The sequence below is a fragment of the Ptiloglossa arizonensis genome, chromosome 10 (assembly GCF_051014685.1).
Source record: "Ptiloglossa arizonensis isolate GNS036 chromosome 10, iyPtiAriz1_principal, whole genome shotgun sequence".
Classification (NCBI taxonomy): domain Eukaryota; kingdom Metazoa; phylum Arthropoda; class Insecta; order Hymenoptera; family Colletidae; genus Ptiloglossa; species Ptiloglossa arizonensis.
The window spans coordinates 3,423,684-3,442,927 of NC_135057.1; the positions used below are offsets into that span (position 1 = coordinate 3,423,684).

At 37.3% G+C, this 19,244-nt stretch overlaps 1 protein-coding gene across 4 annotated transcripts in view; it reads left to right on the forward strand.

The window, feature by feature from the left end:
- The window catches only part of LOC143152023 (uncharacterized), a 486,890-nt gene extending 469,351 nt beyond the window's left edge, over window positions 1–17,539 (forward strand). For 3 of the 4 annotated variants that reach the window (XM_076321661.1, XM_076321665.1, XM_076321664.1), the window contains 3 exons: window positions 5,822–5,986; window positions 7,520–7,751; window positions 10,446–17,539. In XM_076321661.1, the coding sequence (XP_076177776.1) occupies window positions 5,822–5,986; window positions 7,520–7,751; window positions 10,446–10,674 (626 nt within the window). In that variant the 3' untranslated portion in view covers window positions 10,675–17,539. The remainder of the gene's footprint in view (window positions 1–5,821; window positions 5,987–7,519; window positions 7,752–10,445) is intronic. The other variant, XM_076321663.1, reaches the window with a different exon arrangement.
- Window positions 17,540–19,244: the final 1,705 nt, after the last annotated feature.

Here is a 19,244-nt window from a genome sequence, read left to right on the forward strand (position 1 = left end):
AACGTTCAACGAAGGAAAGAGGCAGGGAAATCGGTCCTCGACGGAGCCGTTCTTAATTAAAAGTTGATCGTGCGCCCCGGGGAAACAGTGTTTCGCCCGTAAGCTCGTATCTCGTGAAATTTAGAGGGAAAACAAGAGCTCGGTGAAAATAACGCGATTGTGTGGTCGACATTGTGTTCTCGCAGCGAACTCTGCGCTAACAGCAGCTGGTCCGTGCGAAAAATTCACGGCAAAAATTCCGTCACAATCTTGTGTCGGTATTTTGAATTTTTATATTTATCGTGATTTATCGCGACAACGCGCGAAAAGTTACTTTAACCGTGATAACTATAAATCAGGCACCGATATTACTGGAATTTCTCTGTATTCGAATATTTGAACATTTCCTGGATAATTCGAGTAGTACTCGAATACTCGAGTGTGGGAGTACTTTGTGAACCGATCGAGAATATCTGGACATCTGGAAAATTTTATCTATAGAATGAATAAGAATTAAGTTCGTCGCTTTCCTTTTTCAATTTTTTCGAGTGATAATATTCCAAGCTCATTTGTAACATTCGAATTACGTATAAAGTATTCGAATATTTTATCAATCCACTGAAAATTTGAAGGTCATTTCCGTTGTAAACCCTTTAATTTGTATTTTATTCAAACGTATAATTATGTAAAAATGATGTAGAAATGCTCAGATCTCCCTGTTCGTTTGTATTACCGTAACAAAATTTTCCTAGCATCCTACGTATAAAATTACTTGCTAACTCTTATCAAGGCGTGTGCTCCTTCTCTATTCACCTCTCTCTATATTTATGCAAATTGTACTCAACGCGTCGCTCTAAATTTCTTTCAAAATTTTCGCGCAGAGATCATTGATTGCTCCAATAATTCTTAAAATTGTTATCGTTCTTAGACGATGACAACTAATTCCAAACGTTTGCAAATTGTTAATTCGATCATTGGAAACTCCATGATATTGTTTGATCGCAAATAGGTACCGACCTTCGCGAAACTACTGGTTCAATTTTCGATGTAAATATTGTGAAACCGCCAGGACCAATTAACTTCATCAGACTTCCTCTTGAAAATGTCTTACGAGTTTTCTTCTATCTTGTCAAAAAGAAAATGTCCCGAACAACTTTTGCTAAGCAAACGTTGATTGTGATTCAACCAGTTTCATTTCTGCTGACCGAGATTCCGTAATTGTCTGATTAAAAAAAATTCTATTTGAAAAGTATTCGTCTAATATAAATTAACGTAATCATCTCTGAAATAGAGTCGAACTCGATTATAACGAGCACGAATGCAGAATTCGCGATTATAGTGGGCGTGAAAGCTGCAATGATTATAATAGTTTAAATTCTTGTTCGGCGTGAAAAAATAATTCGTCCAAAATATTTTCGTTCTTTTCATATTGTACATTTCGACCAATTTGTGGTCTTTTTCAGTGACGAACAGACATTTTTTGCAATTAAAATACAAAGAAAGATTGTTTTCAATTGAGATGTTGAAACTTGCAATATTAAAAAGAAAAACAAATGTTTAGAATGACGTTTGTGTTGAATCACAGTTATTTTAATTTCCACATATTTGTGTACGATTGTTTACTTTTATAAAACCTTAGAAATTTGATAAATATAGAATCTTTAAAGGCATCAATTTTTATATTGACAATACAAATTTTAATTGAAATCGAGCTCATGGTTAATTAAAATTGTTAAGGTTTTACAATTATAGACAAGTAAATTGTGTTTAACTATATTCTATTTTATTCAGGCATATTGATTGTCGATAATTAAATAGTGCAATAATACTTAGTTATGTAACCAAATTATTTGTTTTTTCTGATACTTCTTTCGTTCCTTAAATGTGTCTGTTAATAAGTTATTGAAAATTCTGTTGGAACAGAAGGCATATTTAGCTCGTTATTGATATAGTGACTAACGATCATAACGAATAACTTTTGTCGGTACTCGGAAGCTCGTTATAACCTAGTTCGACTGTATTTTAATAACAGCGAACAATGTTCCAATGTATAAGGAACTTTTACTCCCATATGATGTAAAGGTACTCAGAATCGAAAACATTTGGACAAAAATACAAACAAATGGAAGATAGTTTTTAGAATATTTTGCACATTGCTTTTAATTGGTTCGTTTCTCTATTCGGTAAATTTCCAGGCTAACGTTCTACGGGGAATCAAATTACAATTGAAAGAAGTTGACAAATAAAAAATATTTTCTCAAGAATGTAAAATGGGTGCAACAAATGGTGAGACCGAGAAATAGATTTAAAACTGACACATTTCTCGATCCACGGAATTAAATAGTCACGCCGCGCGTTTTATATTTCTTCGACGTGTCAGTTCAAAATTTCGTGTCAGCTAATTCATCGATTCCCATGGAAATTCCATCACGTCCCAAGAAGTGCGTCGGGCAGCAGTTCCATATATGTGAATCAGTGTCTTCGAAACGCTCTCGTAAAGAGCCACGATCGAGTGTTTGCCTTCTGAATCGAACAAAGAGGGACATCCGAATCGTCGTTTTGATAATCGTGAGTTTGCGTTTCGATATTTTTTATTATCTCTCCGAGTTCAAGTTCACGATCACTTCACAAATCACTCCCACTTTAACAAACTTCAATTTACACGCTGTACCGATAATTCGTTACATTACGATCTCGACCAAAATTGAATTCATCATAATGAACAAACTGTCTTACAATTCAATTGAATCGATCTCCACGCGTCGTTCCATGTAAAATCGATTCCATGTAAAATCGAAATATGTTACAATTTTTGTAGTCAAGTTTACAGATTTCAATCAAATTGAAATACGTTCTAATTTTTGCAGTCAAGTTTACAGATTTCGATAAAAGTGAAATAAAAAAAGGTATCATTATTTTCTTAGTTTCGAATTTGTTTAAAAAATACGGGATAGTCCAATGTTGCGATTCTTGTCAATTTTACTCGTGCTGCACGAGTGAATTTTTATCGTCGAACGAGTCCTCGCGGTTTGTCGGGAGAAGCTCGATACCGAAAGGACGACGCTGAAGGAAGAATACTGGAGAACTCTTTTGTTTCCCGCGAACTGACGAAATAAGTTACGGCCGGTGTAGCGTTACCACAGCTACCGCGATTCTTAACAAAAATTATTTCCTCAACGATCGAGTGCCTGGCATTTTACGCTCGCCGAGAGAGACCGACCGACGTTTTCGTGAAAGTTCGCTGTTACGGTGGCACAATGCATACCGATTACGACACGTAGCTCACGTATTCCTGCGGCATGAGTGACAAAGCTCCGTGCAACGTGCCGATGTGTAATACGCGAACTTCGAATTTCCATTCCCATTGGCATTCAATGGGAAGCACCGCCTCGCTGAAAAATATCCGTCCGCGGACTGTCTGAGGTAGGAAAACCTGTCGAAAGTACGGAGTATCGATATCTCTTTCACGGATCCATCGATCCGTGACAAACACGGGGTGAACGACATGTCGCGGATTATCGACGGACCTTTTCCACGTTCTGCCCTCGTTCGTTGTTATTAGCTCGTCGCATAAGCTCTGTCCTTCTCTCCTGATACGAAGTAATAAATATTTCATCAAAATTGTATCGTTTACAAAGACTGCTGTAAATGTTACCAATGGGGACTGTGGTGCAACTAGAGGAGATTAAAGGGTCAAATGGTTGATTGTCCGTGTGAAAGATTTTAAAACATTGTTCCGCTCTTTTGCATCTACAAAAACCTTCAATTTTGATATTCATTGAAAACTTCACGAAGTTGTGACGAAAAACAACAAAATTGTACAAGGTATCGTAAATAAGAGGGTTGTTCTTATTCGTGAATACAGATAGGAGCAAGTTTGTCGTTAGAGGGCAGCAGTGTAACCAGAGAAGGGTAAAATGGCAAATGGTTTCTCTTATGAAAAATTTAAAAAAAATTGTTTCGCTGGTTTAAATTCATGAAAGTATTAGTATTGATGTTCACAAAGTTGTGGCGAAAAACAAAAGAATTATATAAGATATTATGAAAAGAGAGTTACTTTTATTCATAAATACAGATATAAACAAATTTGTTATTAGAGGGCAGCAGTGCAATCATAGAAGGGTAAATAGTTTCCCTTATGAAAGATTTTAAACAATTATTTTGCTATTTTATATCCATGAAAACATCAATACTGATATTCAAAAAATTCTAGGAAAAAACAAAAGAATTGTGAAAGGTTTTGCAAAAAGAGTGTTATTTTTATTTATAAATGCAGATAAGAACAAATTTTGCCACACCTTATTTGAAATTTCTGGTTGTGCTTGCGAATAAGGGTATCGATGGACCAACTGCCATTTTTAATTCACACCGAATAACGGTGCGGTTATTAATCATTTTCGCATCGCAATGAATGCAATTTGTGTATATACTATTATCAGCTTTGTTTATAATCTGTAATATTTGATTACGAAATTGAATTCACACGAGATAGTGTATTAAGGTTAAACTTTAATGGAGTATTTAAACGATAAAGATCGTTTGTTTTCGTTTCGTTTCGAACATTAATAAAGCAAGGAACATCCTTTCAAACGATATTCCAATTTGTAGCCAAAATACACCGTCAGGCCTGTCTCAATATTTCCCCTCGTATCAGATTCTCTGAATATAATTCTATCACTTGTACACAGCACCCTCTGTGTGTTCGCATTTAATCGCAACTGTATAATAACGACACGATTGCAATTTTTGGTGAAGGATTACATATCATTTTACTCCCGAAACTCTGTACATAACCTAACTCCGAAACGCCGTCGCCTTGGCAAGAATACGCTGTCTGTAAAATAAATTAACTCCTTTCGTTTCGCTTCGCGATACTCCGTCGGTGAAATTCGCGTAAATTCGGCCCGATAACGAGTTGTAAATACTATTATCAATTGTCGCGTCGTTAACGAGGAATTATTCTCGAAGAACACTTTTGTACCCAAGTTTCTCGAGTTGTTCTCTGCCGTCTGCCAAATAATCAGCTCGATCATGGCTTCTTGTAAATAACCGGTCGAGGGATGGTCAATGTGAATTATCGGCACCTATCTACGCATTGCGTTCTCACATCCTTGCATCTCACTCGATGGTACACGCAAGTAGCGATGGGACCCAATCATTTTTCATTTTCATTTCCTTCGGTCTGATACGAGTCCTTGTATACCTTCCTGGCTTGCCTCTCTATGTGCCTGCAGCTTTGCGCGAAGAGACAAAAGATGGCGCTGCTGGGCAAGCAATATGTCGGGGATAATTTATCGGTGACCTTGAGGGGTCGATTGATTTCTTAAGATTGTACCGATCGTTCGATGTTATCGAACACGAATTGAAACGAGAAAGTATTTATTTGTCGCGAAAGAATGTGTGTATTGTATTTAATACTTAAAAAAGTATTCGTGTCACGATGCTTCGTACAACATAAAATTTTAGATATATCGATTCAAGTAATTAAGGGTCCCAAAGTATAAAAAACATATTTACTTTCGAAACGCACTTTAAGTTACTTACTTTTAAAAGTACATTTCCAAAAAATTATCGACCCTGTAGCTGGCGGTAAAATTATTTCTTGTACCTCTTGGTTTGAAAAATTGAACCAATGAGAAATAAATACTTTCAACAAAGCTAATCGACATCGCGTGCAATATCTGTTCCCATCGCTACTATTCGCGCCGTAATTCACCCTTCATTACCAGTTTCCTCAATTCATTTGTTTCTCGCGTCTACACAGTAGACACGCGATCGAGGAACTTTAAATCGGTCGGTGTAGGAGTAAAAGACTTGCCCTTAACACCCACGGTTATTCAAGGGATGATAATGTTCGAGAACAACGTGGCTGATATTACTAGGGACGTTTCCACCAGTACGATGTCTCCGGTTAATTGCACAACCATAGTCTACGCCTTTCCTGAAGAAGATCGTGTTGTTGTTGGATATATCAGTGAATGGATCAATGCATATTCGTTCATATCGAGTAAGTACTACACCGTTCCCTTCTTGTTCTGCCATTCTATCGGCCGGTAAGTCCCCTTATCCACTTCCTTTCTTCGTTTCGATCTTCTTTTACCGACGAAAGGAATATCGCGTGCAAGCGTAAAGAGAGATCGGTAAAGAAAGATTTCGTTCTTACTGACTGCTGGTAAGTTGCTCAAAATCGACGTATTTACGATAATTTATCAACACTGGTTCAGTAGGAAATCTATTATTTCCGTAGTCGGTAACATAACTCGTTAATTTAGCGGATACCGATAACACAGTATCATACTTATCCAAAACTGTAGGGAGTAAAAATTTAGCAAGTTAATTACATTAAACACTTGGAACAAGGGATTTAGTAAGGACAGTTTGAAAGCCACGCTAATTTCACTTCTTTTACGTAGAAAACTGAAGGAATGCATAGTTGAGAAGTAGAATGCATCCGATTGTTTGAAACGCGACGAATTTTCAAGGTTTGCAGCCGAAAAGATCGAGCATCGTTGTCTGGCATTGCATTTTTTTTCCGTGACAAAAGTTTTTAGTAGTTTTGTCACAAACGAGGTACAAAATAGACGGTTCGTTTTGTAGGGGTTGATGTCACACGCCTGAAATACCGACCTTGTAATGCATTGATGTCTTTTGGGGCGACCTCTTCGTTCAAGAACAGTGATTCTAAAAACTATATTCGACTAAATCGTCGAAGTCGATAAAGGTAGAAAACGTAGAGAATTCGCTCCTGCTACAAATATTCCAACACGTTCAATTTATTCTCGCAAATTGATGCGATATCACATACTAGTAGAACTTGGACACATTAACAACACGAGACAAAGAATATTTTTCAAGTTACAACCAACTTAACTTTCTATAACTTTCCAAGTCCCATTTATTTCGGACTCTTGTCCCGTAATATGTATCTTATATTCTAAGAGAAGAACGATCGAACGCGTACTTGGAACTTAGTTTTCTTATTGCATAATTTAAGATCGCGCAGAGTTACATTATTATACTCACGTTTCGTTCAAAGATTCGAAGTATCGTACACTCTTATGCGTTACAAAAGTGTTCTATTTCACGATACTATATTTATTCTTATATCTTCGAAAACGTACGAAAGCAAGAAAATACAATACTTTCGTCGATTTAACGATAAAACTATCCGTTATGTGCGCATGCGTGCGTATTTGCGTACGGTAGTGATTTTATCGACTATCGGCATATTAGTTTTCGTCGTATTTGAGTTTAATTACCACCATCTGGTAACGTTGACATCTTATTCCAGTCACAATCGATAACGTTAGAAGCGACACGAGAATGATAAGAGGGTTCGCCAGCCCCCCAACCGTGTGGCACGAAAAACCATCGTCCGCAACGTCTATTTTATATCTCGTTTGTAGTTTTGCATGCGACTTGACGCTCTCGTGAACTTGAGAATGTCGGAGTTTTCGATTAGCTCGTAGTGTATATCGATTAATTCAAATGTTTCTAAGAAACGATGGTAAATTTCATTCCATTGTTCTCCTTGATACAGAGAATCAAGAAAAGTTCTACCTGTACATCATAGTATCGGTCACAGCGGGCATTTTACTCTTTTTGGGCTTGGTGATCGGTCGTCTTCTGGTCAGCCGCCATCGCGCCAAGAGGGACGCGAAATTCCACGCAAATAACGAAGCAGTCCCGAATGGATTCAACGATGACATTTCGGAGATCGACGCCGACATCGATCTCACCACTCCGGTACCAGTTCCCATGCAAGACACGAGGTTCGTATTCCGTTTAACATCTCAAATATTTTAGTAGCAATTTCTTAGTACACGTTTGTACGACACTATTGGGAACATTGTTGAACACTTGACTTTAAGTTTCAATTTATCAAAAATATATATATTTCATTCGATCGGTCGGCCATTTGCCATTTATTTCCACGTACAGAATGTAGACCACCTTCGGTAAAATATCTACAAGTTAGAAAATATAACGTATTTATTAAAATACCTACGAGTTAAAATACATAACGTATTTATTAAAATACCTACGAGTTAAAGTACATAACGTATTTATTAAAATACCTACGAGTTAAAGTACATAACGTATTTATTACTTATTCTTTAATTAAACCCTTTTCTCACGAATAAAACTAGAATCTTTTTTTAAGATGTATTTTACCGAAGAATAATTGTTTCTAAATATAGTAATAAATGTTTAATGACTACATACGCAAAAAACTGTTCCGAATATATTTCATTTGTTTCCGTCATTTTCCATGCGTATCCGAGAAGGACTAATGTATGCACGAAATATTGTCGAAAAACCAGGGATCGAGAAAAAAGGTTAGAACAATTATTCGAAATCAGATATACTTTACCTATTTTCGTGACCTCAAAATATGTTATCGAGATTATCATTCTGAACAATTTTTCCCTATACGTGTTACCGCTATTCGGTTTTAGTTTTTGAGATATTTGCAGAAAACTTCAATTAAATTAATTTTCTGGTACACAGTTATTTCAATCCAAATGAAAAAAAGGGGTTATAGATTGACATAATTGTTCCTTTTTTTGATTCCGTAGGTGTACCTTAATATCTATTATTACCATTTATTATTATTTACATATTCTACCGACCGCACTTTTACTTATAACTCAAAAACTAAAACCGTGCGCGATGATTATCACTAGATTGCGTGTGGCCTACATGTATACGTATCTAGTATTCACACGATAGACAGACAAATAAGACATAGTTAATGCATTTAATATTCAAAGTGTACAAATCGTTATGATATTGTCATTTAGTTGAAGTGAAAATCTTAACAAATAAAATTAAAAGTATTCAAAGTACATGGCGATACAAATATTTTTGCTTATATCTCGCAAACTGAAGCCAAATGATGGTAACATCTACAGGGAAAAGTTATTTAAAACGACGACCTTGACAATACATTTCAAGGTTACCAAAATTGGTGAAGTATATCTGATTCTAAATAATTACCTACATTCTTTTTCTTTTATCTAGAGAATGTCCATTTCTGTAGTATTTCTATTCAAAAAATTTTAACCGTTAGAGACATTCTCAAAAACTTTTCGTGTCGAATAGGTGTTTCAAAATTCATATACGTAATGATTCAATCACACATAATGGCTCAATGACAAGAAAGTGTTGTAACTCGTTGTAGCACACACAGAATTCGATACAAAAATGATTGTTTACGGTAGCAAAACTCGTTTCGAAAAATTTATAACGTACACCCTTTTTCTAGACATCCGTTCAAATATCTTCTTTTTTCTCTTCTCGGCTTTTTTAACGTCGCACTGACTGCTCGGTTATTAGCAACGGTACTATATCTTAGAAATCTATACTTTGCGGTACATGCTTATTTCCTTCGGGTAGTTTAATGTGCTTTTTTATGGGTTCCTTTTGTGGCAGAGTCATGGCTGGTTTTATATTGTATTTCCACTTTTGAGCTTCTGTTGCTCTGCATTCGTATAAAATATGATCAGTCGTTAGTACTGTTTGATTATGGTTAGAGGTTGAAAACAGTTACAATATCGATTTCTATTTTTGAAACGATCATGAGAATCGAAAATATATTACAACTGTTAAGAATACATCTTCTTCGGTTCTTAAAAACCGACACTGTTATATAACTGATATTTTTCGTTTCTCTATCGATTACAATTTTGTTCTATACATATAATATTGGTATATAATAGATTGTTCAATGAACAATCTAGTATTGTAACACTTTCAGTAATAATCGAAATGTCTGAGAATAATTTGGAAGAATGCTTTTTTAAAAATAAATTCTCTTCAAATATTTAACATACAGGGTAGAACGTTTTGTATATATTAACATTCTCACAAAGTCAATGAGAAACATAATCAAGTCCATAATCAATATAAAGCCGAAAAACAACAGTTATGTACTGACAAATCACAATGACAGTTATACATTACACATCAGAACCGTAACTAAAACCGATATAGATTCCAATCCATGTAATATTTATAACTATCAAGACATTTTCTCGATTCTCAGAACCGAAACACAAAGTATTTCCAAACTGGTGGTAGATTTTGAAAGAGACTAGAAAGAGCGACTAGATGGGAAGAAAGCAAGTCGAAAATGTAATGACATTTTTCCTCCATACACCTCCATTTTCGAATAAATCGTTGTTAAAGATTCGTACCAGTCTATGTTCACAGTACATCGTATCTAACAATTCGATGAACGAAAAAATGTCACTCTACGTTTTCCACTGATTTTATCGTATAGATTGTACAACACATTGAAAGAGTTATTTTCGGAATCGTTTCAACTGCTAGTTTGAACATAGTTCGGTTGGTTCAGTTTTCGAATAGGACGAGGTATTCCCGTATAGCTTTGATGTGTGTCTCATATCGTTCCACTTTAGCCGCGTAATCGATCGATTTTACCCTAGGCTCCTATCTTGCAGGATTCCGGAAACCCAGCTGGCCGAGAGACTCCACGGTGACCGTTATTACGCGGACACAAGGATACCATTGTCCCCCACCTCGATTCATCCACCGACCGTGCTCCACACCAGCAGCCCAGGGGTCAGGGTGGACCTGGGCAACCATATGGTCGGCACCGACAGCCTGCACACGATCCTCCGTCAGGAGAACCCGCGGAGCCTCAACACCAAAAGCTACTACTATGGCTGACAGGAGGAAGGGGTTGTCCCGCGCGAGGGACGACCTCCGTCCTTAAGCCCGGTACCGGAAGTGAGCGCGCGGAAGTACTGCTTCTAATCGAGACGAGCGATTATTCCCCGTGGCGTCACCCGGCGAAACGAAGCCGCTGTGAAAATCGCCCCGACGTCGATCGATCGATCGTTTGTTTCCTCGAACGGAAGTCGCGGGACCGCGTGGTCCCCGGACACGGTACCGTCATTGTGACACATTTGTCCATCCTGCGTCCCAGTCGGGTGTACCGCGCTCAACGAGAAACTTTCGACGCTCAATTCGCGCGGAAACCGCCATTCTCGTTCGAATCACGAGTGAACTTCGCGGACCGAGGGCTTCGATACCGGAAGTGACGCGAGCCAAAACCGTAGAAGAGAGAGACGGTAGGGGATGTACAGTGAGCCGAACTCGAGTCAGAGGGGGAAACGAATAACTTTTCTTTTCTCTTTTTTCTCTTTTTTTTTTCTTCTTCGTTTTTCTTTCGTTTGTTTTCTTAAACGACACCGGAAGTGGAACGAGAGTCGCTGAACGATCACGGGGATCGTTGTAAATACGATTTCGGTGCTGAGAATTCGAGACGTTTCGAGTCGGGGAACGACGCGATTCTACGGCCGCCGAGCGGAAGCGGATATCGAGGATAATATTCTTATTGTTGTTGAAGATGCTGTTGTTATTCAGAGATACTGTTTTTAATCAAGAGATCGAGCGGTTATAGGACGCTGGACTCCGGGTTAAATGATATAAGCACGTTGAATTGTAAATCGAGAGAAAGATATTTTATGCGGAGAGGGTACGCGTCTCGTTACGGTAACCGGAAGCGAGCGTACCCGATACGTTTGTCGTCGCTGTAAGAACGAATACGATTTGTAAACTAGCGTTTAATATCCGAATGGTCGCGAGTTCGATGCCAAGCAGGAAACGGTGGACGGTGCGAGTAATCGTCGATCGAACGAGGACGTTTGTTTCGAATTCGAGCGCTTGGAAAGTATTTCATTTTCAACGAAATTCGACCATCTTTGCGAAAGATTTTTCGAAACGCCGTTGAGGGAAGATAAGAAAAGTCTGCGTCGATTACGATCGAATTATTATATCGTGGTCTTTCACGCGTGATTTTATCTACGGCCGTGCAACACGATTGAATCGTTAACGTTCTCGATCTATCTTTTCGCGCGATTCGGTAAACAAATATCCGTAAAGAACGAAAGGAAACGTATAGTTTAGTAACGATATCGATTAAAATGGACCGAGAACGTCAACGATTTCAATATCTTCGTGTTATTCGTCGATAAATGGAAACACGCTCGGGAGACCTCGATACGCGTTTTATTTAAAAAAAATATCAAGCGAGCATTCTGTTCTGGCAATTTGTGTTCGTTCAATGGAATTGTTTCCATTTTCCCGAATCAGGCGCCAGAACGTTTTCAATTCGTCGAAATTGTTCGTTTTACGACGAAGAATCGTTGCGATCGATGCGCAGAGATCGAAGTATACCATTAATGGCGTAACACGATTTAATAAAAATAATAACACTGCCTGTTCAACGGTAATAACAATAACAATAGATGTCTGCCAAGAGGGTAGATCGATGTCCTACGTACGTACAATAATTTATTCACTGGAAAGTCACGCACATGCTTACGATGGGAAACGTTTGTTTATTTGCATCTTCGAGAAATACATATCTGCACAAACGATGTACAGCAATAAACGATTATAATGTGCTTCCTTTTCGATTAAGAATCATGATTTGCCGTCGAAAGATCGAGAAGACTGTTCGTGGAAGTTGCTGCTTAACCCGTGAGAAAACGTGGATCGTTTGTTACGTTCAAGATTTTCGATTGGTTTACGATTTTCTTTTTTTTTTTTTTTTCTTTTATACACAAACAACGTTATCGACGATGTCTCGTTGTATCGTTCGCGCGAGAACGTCGATAATGTGGAAGCCTCGATGATCGTTTTCATTTCACGAATTTCGTGCAACGTTTTTTTTTCATCGAAGGAACAGAATCGTAAAGAATGGAAAAGATACGAGTGACTCGAAATGTGAAATTACGAAGAAAACATTCTAAAGCGGAGTTATTACGAATGATCGAAACTTAACGTATAGTACGCGAGCGAGAAGATTACATTCGGTGGCTTCTATTCGTTTAGAGGTCATCTTGGCCGGGGAAAGGATATGTCTACTTGACCTACACTGGATAAGGAAATGACCTCGGAATGAATAACACTCTCCGTAAATCCAGACGCAATTTCCTCGCTCACGTACTGTATACTCAGTTCGAGCAACTTTTCAAAGTATTCGTTCTTCGAACACTCTTCCGTACCGTACGTCGTGGCCCGAAAACACGAATTTTCCAAAGTGGTCGATATTATTCGTATAAAAGTTCCATATAGTTCCCTATAGTAAAGAATATCAATTTGTTCCTCTAACCTTTCTCTACGAAATGTGCACTTTAAGAGAATACGGCTACTCCTCGAACATCCGAGAAAAACATATAAAACATATTCTTGCTGCGCCCTACGAAGTGCAGTTGAAGTGTCCGAGTCCTCGATGTTAAAACTGACCTATTTCTTAAACGTTGTTTCTAACACCGCACAACCAACGAAGAATATTTTCTCGTTGGGTTAATCCTGCTACGTGAAATCTGTGCTTCGAGAAAACGAAGCAACCATGGAAAAGACAATAAAATTTGCAGGTTCCTACGATTTCCAATGTTACGGTTTACTTTCACCCGGATGTCGTTATTCGACGATTGTTTTTCGATGTTCGAGGCTCGAATTGTTTCAATTTATTTACGTAGAAAATACTCTAAGTCTCGAGGACCTAAAGAACTGGAATTTTTATCCGTTCGGCGTTGAAACAATTTTCATCGACAATGTTTCGAGTCACTCTTATTTTTATTGTCGCGCACAATACGCTCGGAACAGTAATCAGCAACGCCGCTCAAATTTCTTTCGATCGGAACTTAGTTCTTCAATTGACAGCGATCCGATGATCGATGCTGCACACGACACACGAACGAAAAACGACGCGATCGAACGACACGAATAGACGATCGATCGATCTCCCTAGAATAATTACAATCCCTAACAACTAGCTTCGTAAGAAGAAAATGTACCAAAAAGAGAAAATAAAAAAAAAAAAACGAGAAAAAAATACAGAAAAACGCGCGATCGATCGAACTTACGACTCGGTACCGACCGGGTCGTCGATCGATTTACTAGCCCTAAGGAAACAGGAAATCGATCGATCTCAACGAAGCTACAGCGGTTTTGTATCACGTATACACGCAAGAAATCAGAAACGCACCGCGAATCGACTTTTATAGAGAAACGATCTGTATATGTATATCACGCTGTAAATAGAAACAATGTAATTTACTGTAACGTTAAGGGAACGACGCAAAGAGAGAGAGAGAAAGAAAGAAAGAAAGAAAGAGAGAAAGAAAGCGAGAGAGAGAGAGAGAGAGAGAACGAGCGAGTGTGTGTATGTGTATCTATATCGAGAGTGTAACGTAATCGAAGAACGTTCCGTAGTCGAGAAATTGCACTCTGTGCCATCGAAACGACTCCCACGATTATGCGCGCCACGAGATCACCGATCATTTGGAACGTCTTCCGTGATCGATCGTGATCGTAAACGATAAATGATCTCCGGGCGCGTCGATTCAACGCTAACGAATCTATTCGGACGACGTTTAAATCATCGATTAGTTCGAAGCTTTGCGAATTCCTTTTCGTACGGAGGTCCGTCGACTACAATTTTCAATCGTTCTCGAGAAAATTGTTTGCCCCCCCCCCCCCCCCTGATGTTCACTAGCGGGCTACAACGCTGTACAACTTTGTAGCACGTGAATCTTAACAGGAGCCAATTTTTGCGTCACGTTCATCAAATTATGTTTTCCCCGTGGTGACAATTCATAAAAGGTATAACGAACCTAGATCATAAGTTGAACCGATCGTCGACAAGGAAAACGATTATTTTTCATTCGATTGCCAATTTCCTTGACTTTTACCTCGCGCTGTGGCAAGTGTGTATTTATGCGTGCATTTTCGGAAAATTCAAGTTTCTCGCGTTCTTTGTTTCGATACGGAACAATTAAGACGCATTAATCGTGTCAATTTACAAGTTGTTAATCTATTGCGTCGTTTCATAAGTCTTAGCATATCGAACTACTTGAACTTTGGGTTCGATGCAAACGCACGTAAACGTAGTATTAAGTCTTCGGTTTGTCGTTGAAACGAGTTTGAGCAAGACGATTAATATTTGTTGGGTAAAAATGAACGTATGGATAATATTTGTCAGATGAAGATGAACGTATGGATAATTCATAGTAAGCCTGATGTATCGATCAAATTTACAATAGCATTTATTCGACAGTCGAGACAACTTTTTGATAATGAAAATCTTCAAGGACTTGAACACATTGAAATTGAAACTAGAATTTTTGAGAATGAATCGATCAATTTCTATGAAACATTGATCGATTATTTTGTCGAGAGAAAGAAATCGTGCAAGATGACCGCTCTGTGAACGATTAACATTTATTGTATATCTGTACATGTTTTCCTTAAATAGAATATACTTGAACAAAAATATGTAAAGGCTTATGAAATTACCCGATATTTGCGAAGAAGGGAAAATAATGTTTGTCTGCTTATTGAAATTAAGATATATTGCTTTTTCTTTCGGGGGTGAATTCATTTTAATAATTTTCTGCGATTAAAAACGTACAGTACGCTCGCACATACACTATTTTCAGTTCCATGAACACGATTTAACGCTCAATTTCTTCCACTTAACGACTATAACGATCTATTATTCGAACAAACTCAACAACTGGTTTCAATTCAACTATGACACGTTTATTCATACGTATTAGTACGTAAATACTAAAGAAAGATACCTGCACTGTGAAAATATTAATTTAAATTATCATGATTCGTGAAAATATTTGCCAATTAACCTCTCGCCCTAATCCGAATGCAGCGAACACTATTTTTATTTTTTTAAACGCGTATCAATCTTTTCTGTTACAAGTATAATGAGATCGTAACAAATGAAAAATAAAAAATAAAATACAAGATTCTATTCATAAAAGAGGTAACGATCATGATTACAAATAGTGTGCCAACCATTAAAGAATGTTTAATTAAAGAAAAACACACAGATGTTCTTATAATAACGATATAAATTTTCTAAAACCTATCTATAACGAAAATAGTGATCATCCAGAGATTTAAATATTTGTAAATTTTCTAATTTCTTTCTCTCGAAAGAAAAAAAGAATTTATCTTTATCGTACACAGCAAGAGTGAAATATTTGCAAGTATGGTTTCAGTATCGTTGCTAGTCGCTACTTCCCTACAATGTTTGTAAATTAAAAAGCACCTAATACGTAAATACATGCTTGCCACTGAAAAATTTGTATGATAATTTCGAGGGTTCTCGATCGATTCTATCAGAATGTTAAATTTCGCAACGACGCGACGTTCACACCAATTGTTTATCCATTAGCACCAACGCGACCCCATGGAATAATAATCACGTCACGAGACTCTGACCCCTTGACGCATAGAAAGGTCGTGTCAAATACAAATGATTAAACTTGACACACTTTCCTTTCACACGAATAAATTTTTAAAGTCGCGAAACAGATACGTTGAAAATGTGTTTCGAGATTAAATATACTATTCGATATTATTTTTTACCGTAGAATAACACGAATTGGAAATGTATTTCCAAAATTTAACTTCGTGATATAATACCCAATGCCTTAAGGGGGTTGAACGAGTAACAATGCTTCGACGAAATGAGAAATAAATATAAGTTACAGCTCCGCTGCGATGTTTAAATATTCATTACAGAAATGGAAAGTTTTTCGTGAATCAATATTCAAACTGAATGTCAATCCATCGAGAAACTTCTAAGTTATTTAAATACTTTATCAGCGCAATGAACGTTCCGTTATCGTCGCGATCCTAGTTTTTTCCAACGCTTCGCGTAAATTATTTTTAAAGCGGCTGTGTCGTCGTACGTGCTCGGTTGGTCACGATCGTTAGCCATTAACAGTAATGTCCAGTCCGATCGTTCGTGCGTTAATTTCAAGGTATATATACCTGGAATCGATTCCATGTACATTGCGATATTAGCTTCGATTCCGAGACTCACTTACAATTAATGTTTTTTACGTTAATGCGTTGCACGACGGGATAACAATACTCATTTATAAGGATTTAATCGACGTCTCGACGATCGTGTGTAAGAACGAAAGCTTTTAATTTCGTATCGTTAATTAAGGAACGATGTTGATTCGATATAAGCGAGAATAAGTGAATTTATTCATTATTTCGTAGCGTAGCCTTCTGGTACTTGACTTTTAATCAATTTTACCGAAAGTTTATCTACCATGGGTGGATACATTTAGTGCCATCGGTTCTCGTGTACGATCCCTTTTTTTATTAATACGTAGAGCGTAATAGATAATAATATTAAAGCTGCCGATTTGTACATTATTTCTCAAATCTGTAATTTTGCACACTTACCGGGACACTATCGCAAATAACGAGGGAATATCACATTTAGCGTTTAAGGGTTTGTTTATTTAATATACCAATAATTGAGTGGCTCATTGAGACTGCGCAGTTTGCTATTGAAATGCAATAAAGCGTTTGTTTAGTCGGAAAGTGACAACGTTCGTAGAGGAAATAATTAGAAAGAAAGTAACGAAGAATAAGCAGGAGCACTGCCAAATTTTAACTAATATTAAAAATCGACTAAGAAAGCGTGGAAAATTGTAATATTTCGAAAATAATGCGAATACATTAAAAGAGTGTAATTACACTACCTGTGTTCATGATTGCACCTGATAAAAAATGTAATAGAAGCCTGTGACGTTACATAAAGGTAAACCATTCAATCTCTCTCTGTTAAATTCGAATGGAGCGCCGAATCGATTAATGCAATGTAAGATTCCATTCAAAAAAGTAAAGTTAACTTTTATATTTCATTAATGCACCTCCATCTGCGAAGAAACTATTAACTTAGTTTCTTTAATAACTTAGTGATTTCGAGAATAACAATATATATATATATATATATTGGGATTGTTCAAGAAAAATTACAAAAGTTCATTGTAGACACTACGAACTTAATTTAATTATAACGTTTTTGACTGTAATTTCGGTCCTTTTCAGTGAATAACAGAATAATAATAATAATAATAATACTATTGCTACTACTCTACTACCACTATTACTACTCCTACTACTACTACTACTACTACTACTACTACTACTACTACTACTACTACTACTACTACTACTACTACTACTACTACTACTACTACTACTACTACTACTACTACTACTACCACTACTACTACCACTACTACTACTGCTACTACTACTACTACTACTACTACTACTACTACTGTTAATAATAATAATAAAAATAATATGTCCTTAATGTACCAATATTGTATGCAATAAGAAGTGAGGTATTGAGTGAGAAAAGGAAGAAAAAAGAAAATGAATGTATAAAAGTGAAAATAAGTACACACATTCGATTTAATACAAATAAAAATCTCGCTAAAAATAGAAAGTTTTTTAATTTTTTTTTTTTTGTACGACTGACCAACGAAAAGAGATCTTTTTTACTTTCTAACGTGTATACGTGTACTCATGAGAGACTAAAATTGAATTACAAATTAATTTCTTACGTTTCAACTGAAAAACTGTACGACGACATGGACTTTCTATTCTCCGTTTAACATTTTCTAAAATAATTATTATCCATTCTAAAAATTATTTACCGAAGAGGACCGAAATTACGATCGAAAGAATCGTAATTGAATAAAATTCCTATAAACGTTTCGATATCGGCGACAATTTGAAAAATATTCGTGTCAATTGAACGGGGACACTATGCATTTGTACATTGCACCGGCCCACGGACAATGGTTCTCTCATTTTGTAGTCCACCATGCGAAATACGATTAAGTGGATTTTGTTTTCTATTATTCGGACTGGTTTCGAGAGAAAGGGTGATTTACCCTCTCAAACGTAACAATACACACTCGTAATAACAATCGTTGCCGCGTCTTTGCGCAACAAACGACCCAACAAAAGATTCTACGGGCACAATGGACGTTTGTAATAACAACGGGGCCATGATCGAGATTCCAGCGCTAGCGATCAACTTTCCAAAATTATTCGCGTGAGCGGAATCACAGCGCGATTCAAGGATCAAGTGGCGGAGGATGAGGAACAACGTCCATCGAGCACGCGCTGTCAGTGAGCCAATCAATTAATTCGACGTCTTCGAGAAGCGTGAAGGAGAACCGCGACGTTCCGTTGATTAGATCTCCGAGCCGGAGTAATCCGGCGTGGCCGTGTTTTTAATTGGTCCGGCTTAATTAAGCCACTCGTGCGGGATTGTAGCGAGTCGCGCTAGTCTCCTGAAAAATTCTAATTGCCGGAAGAACGTTGGTTCTCCGTTCTTTCTTTCTTACTCTCGTACTTTTCAACACCCGGCCCTCACCCCGCCA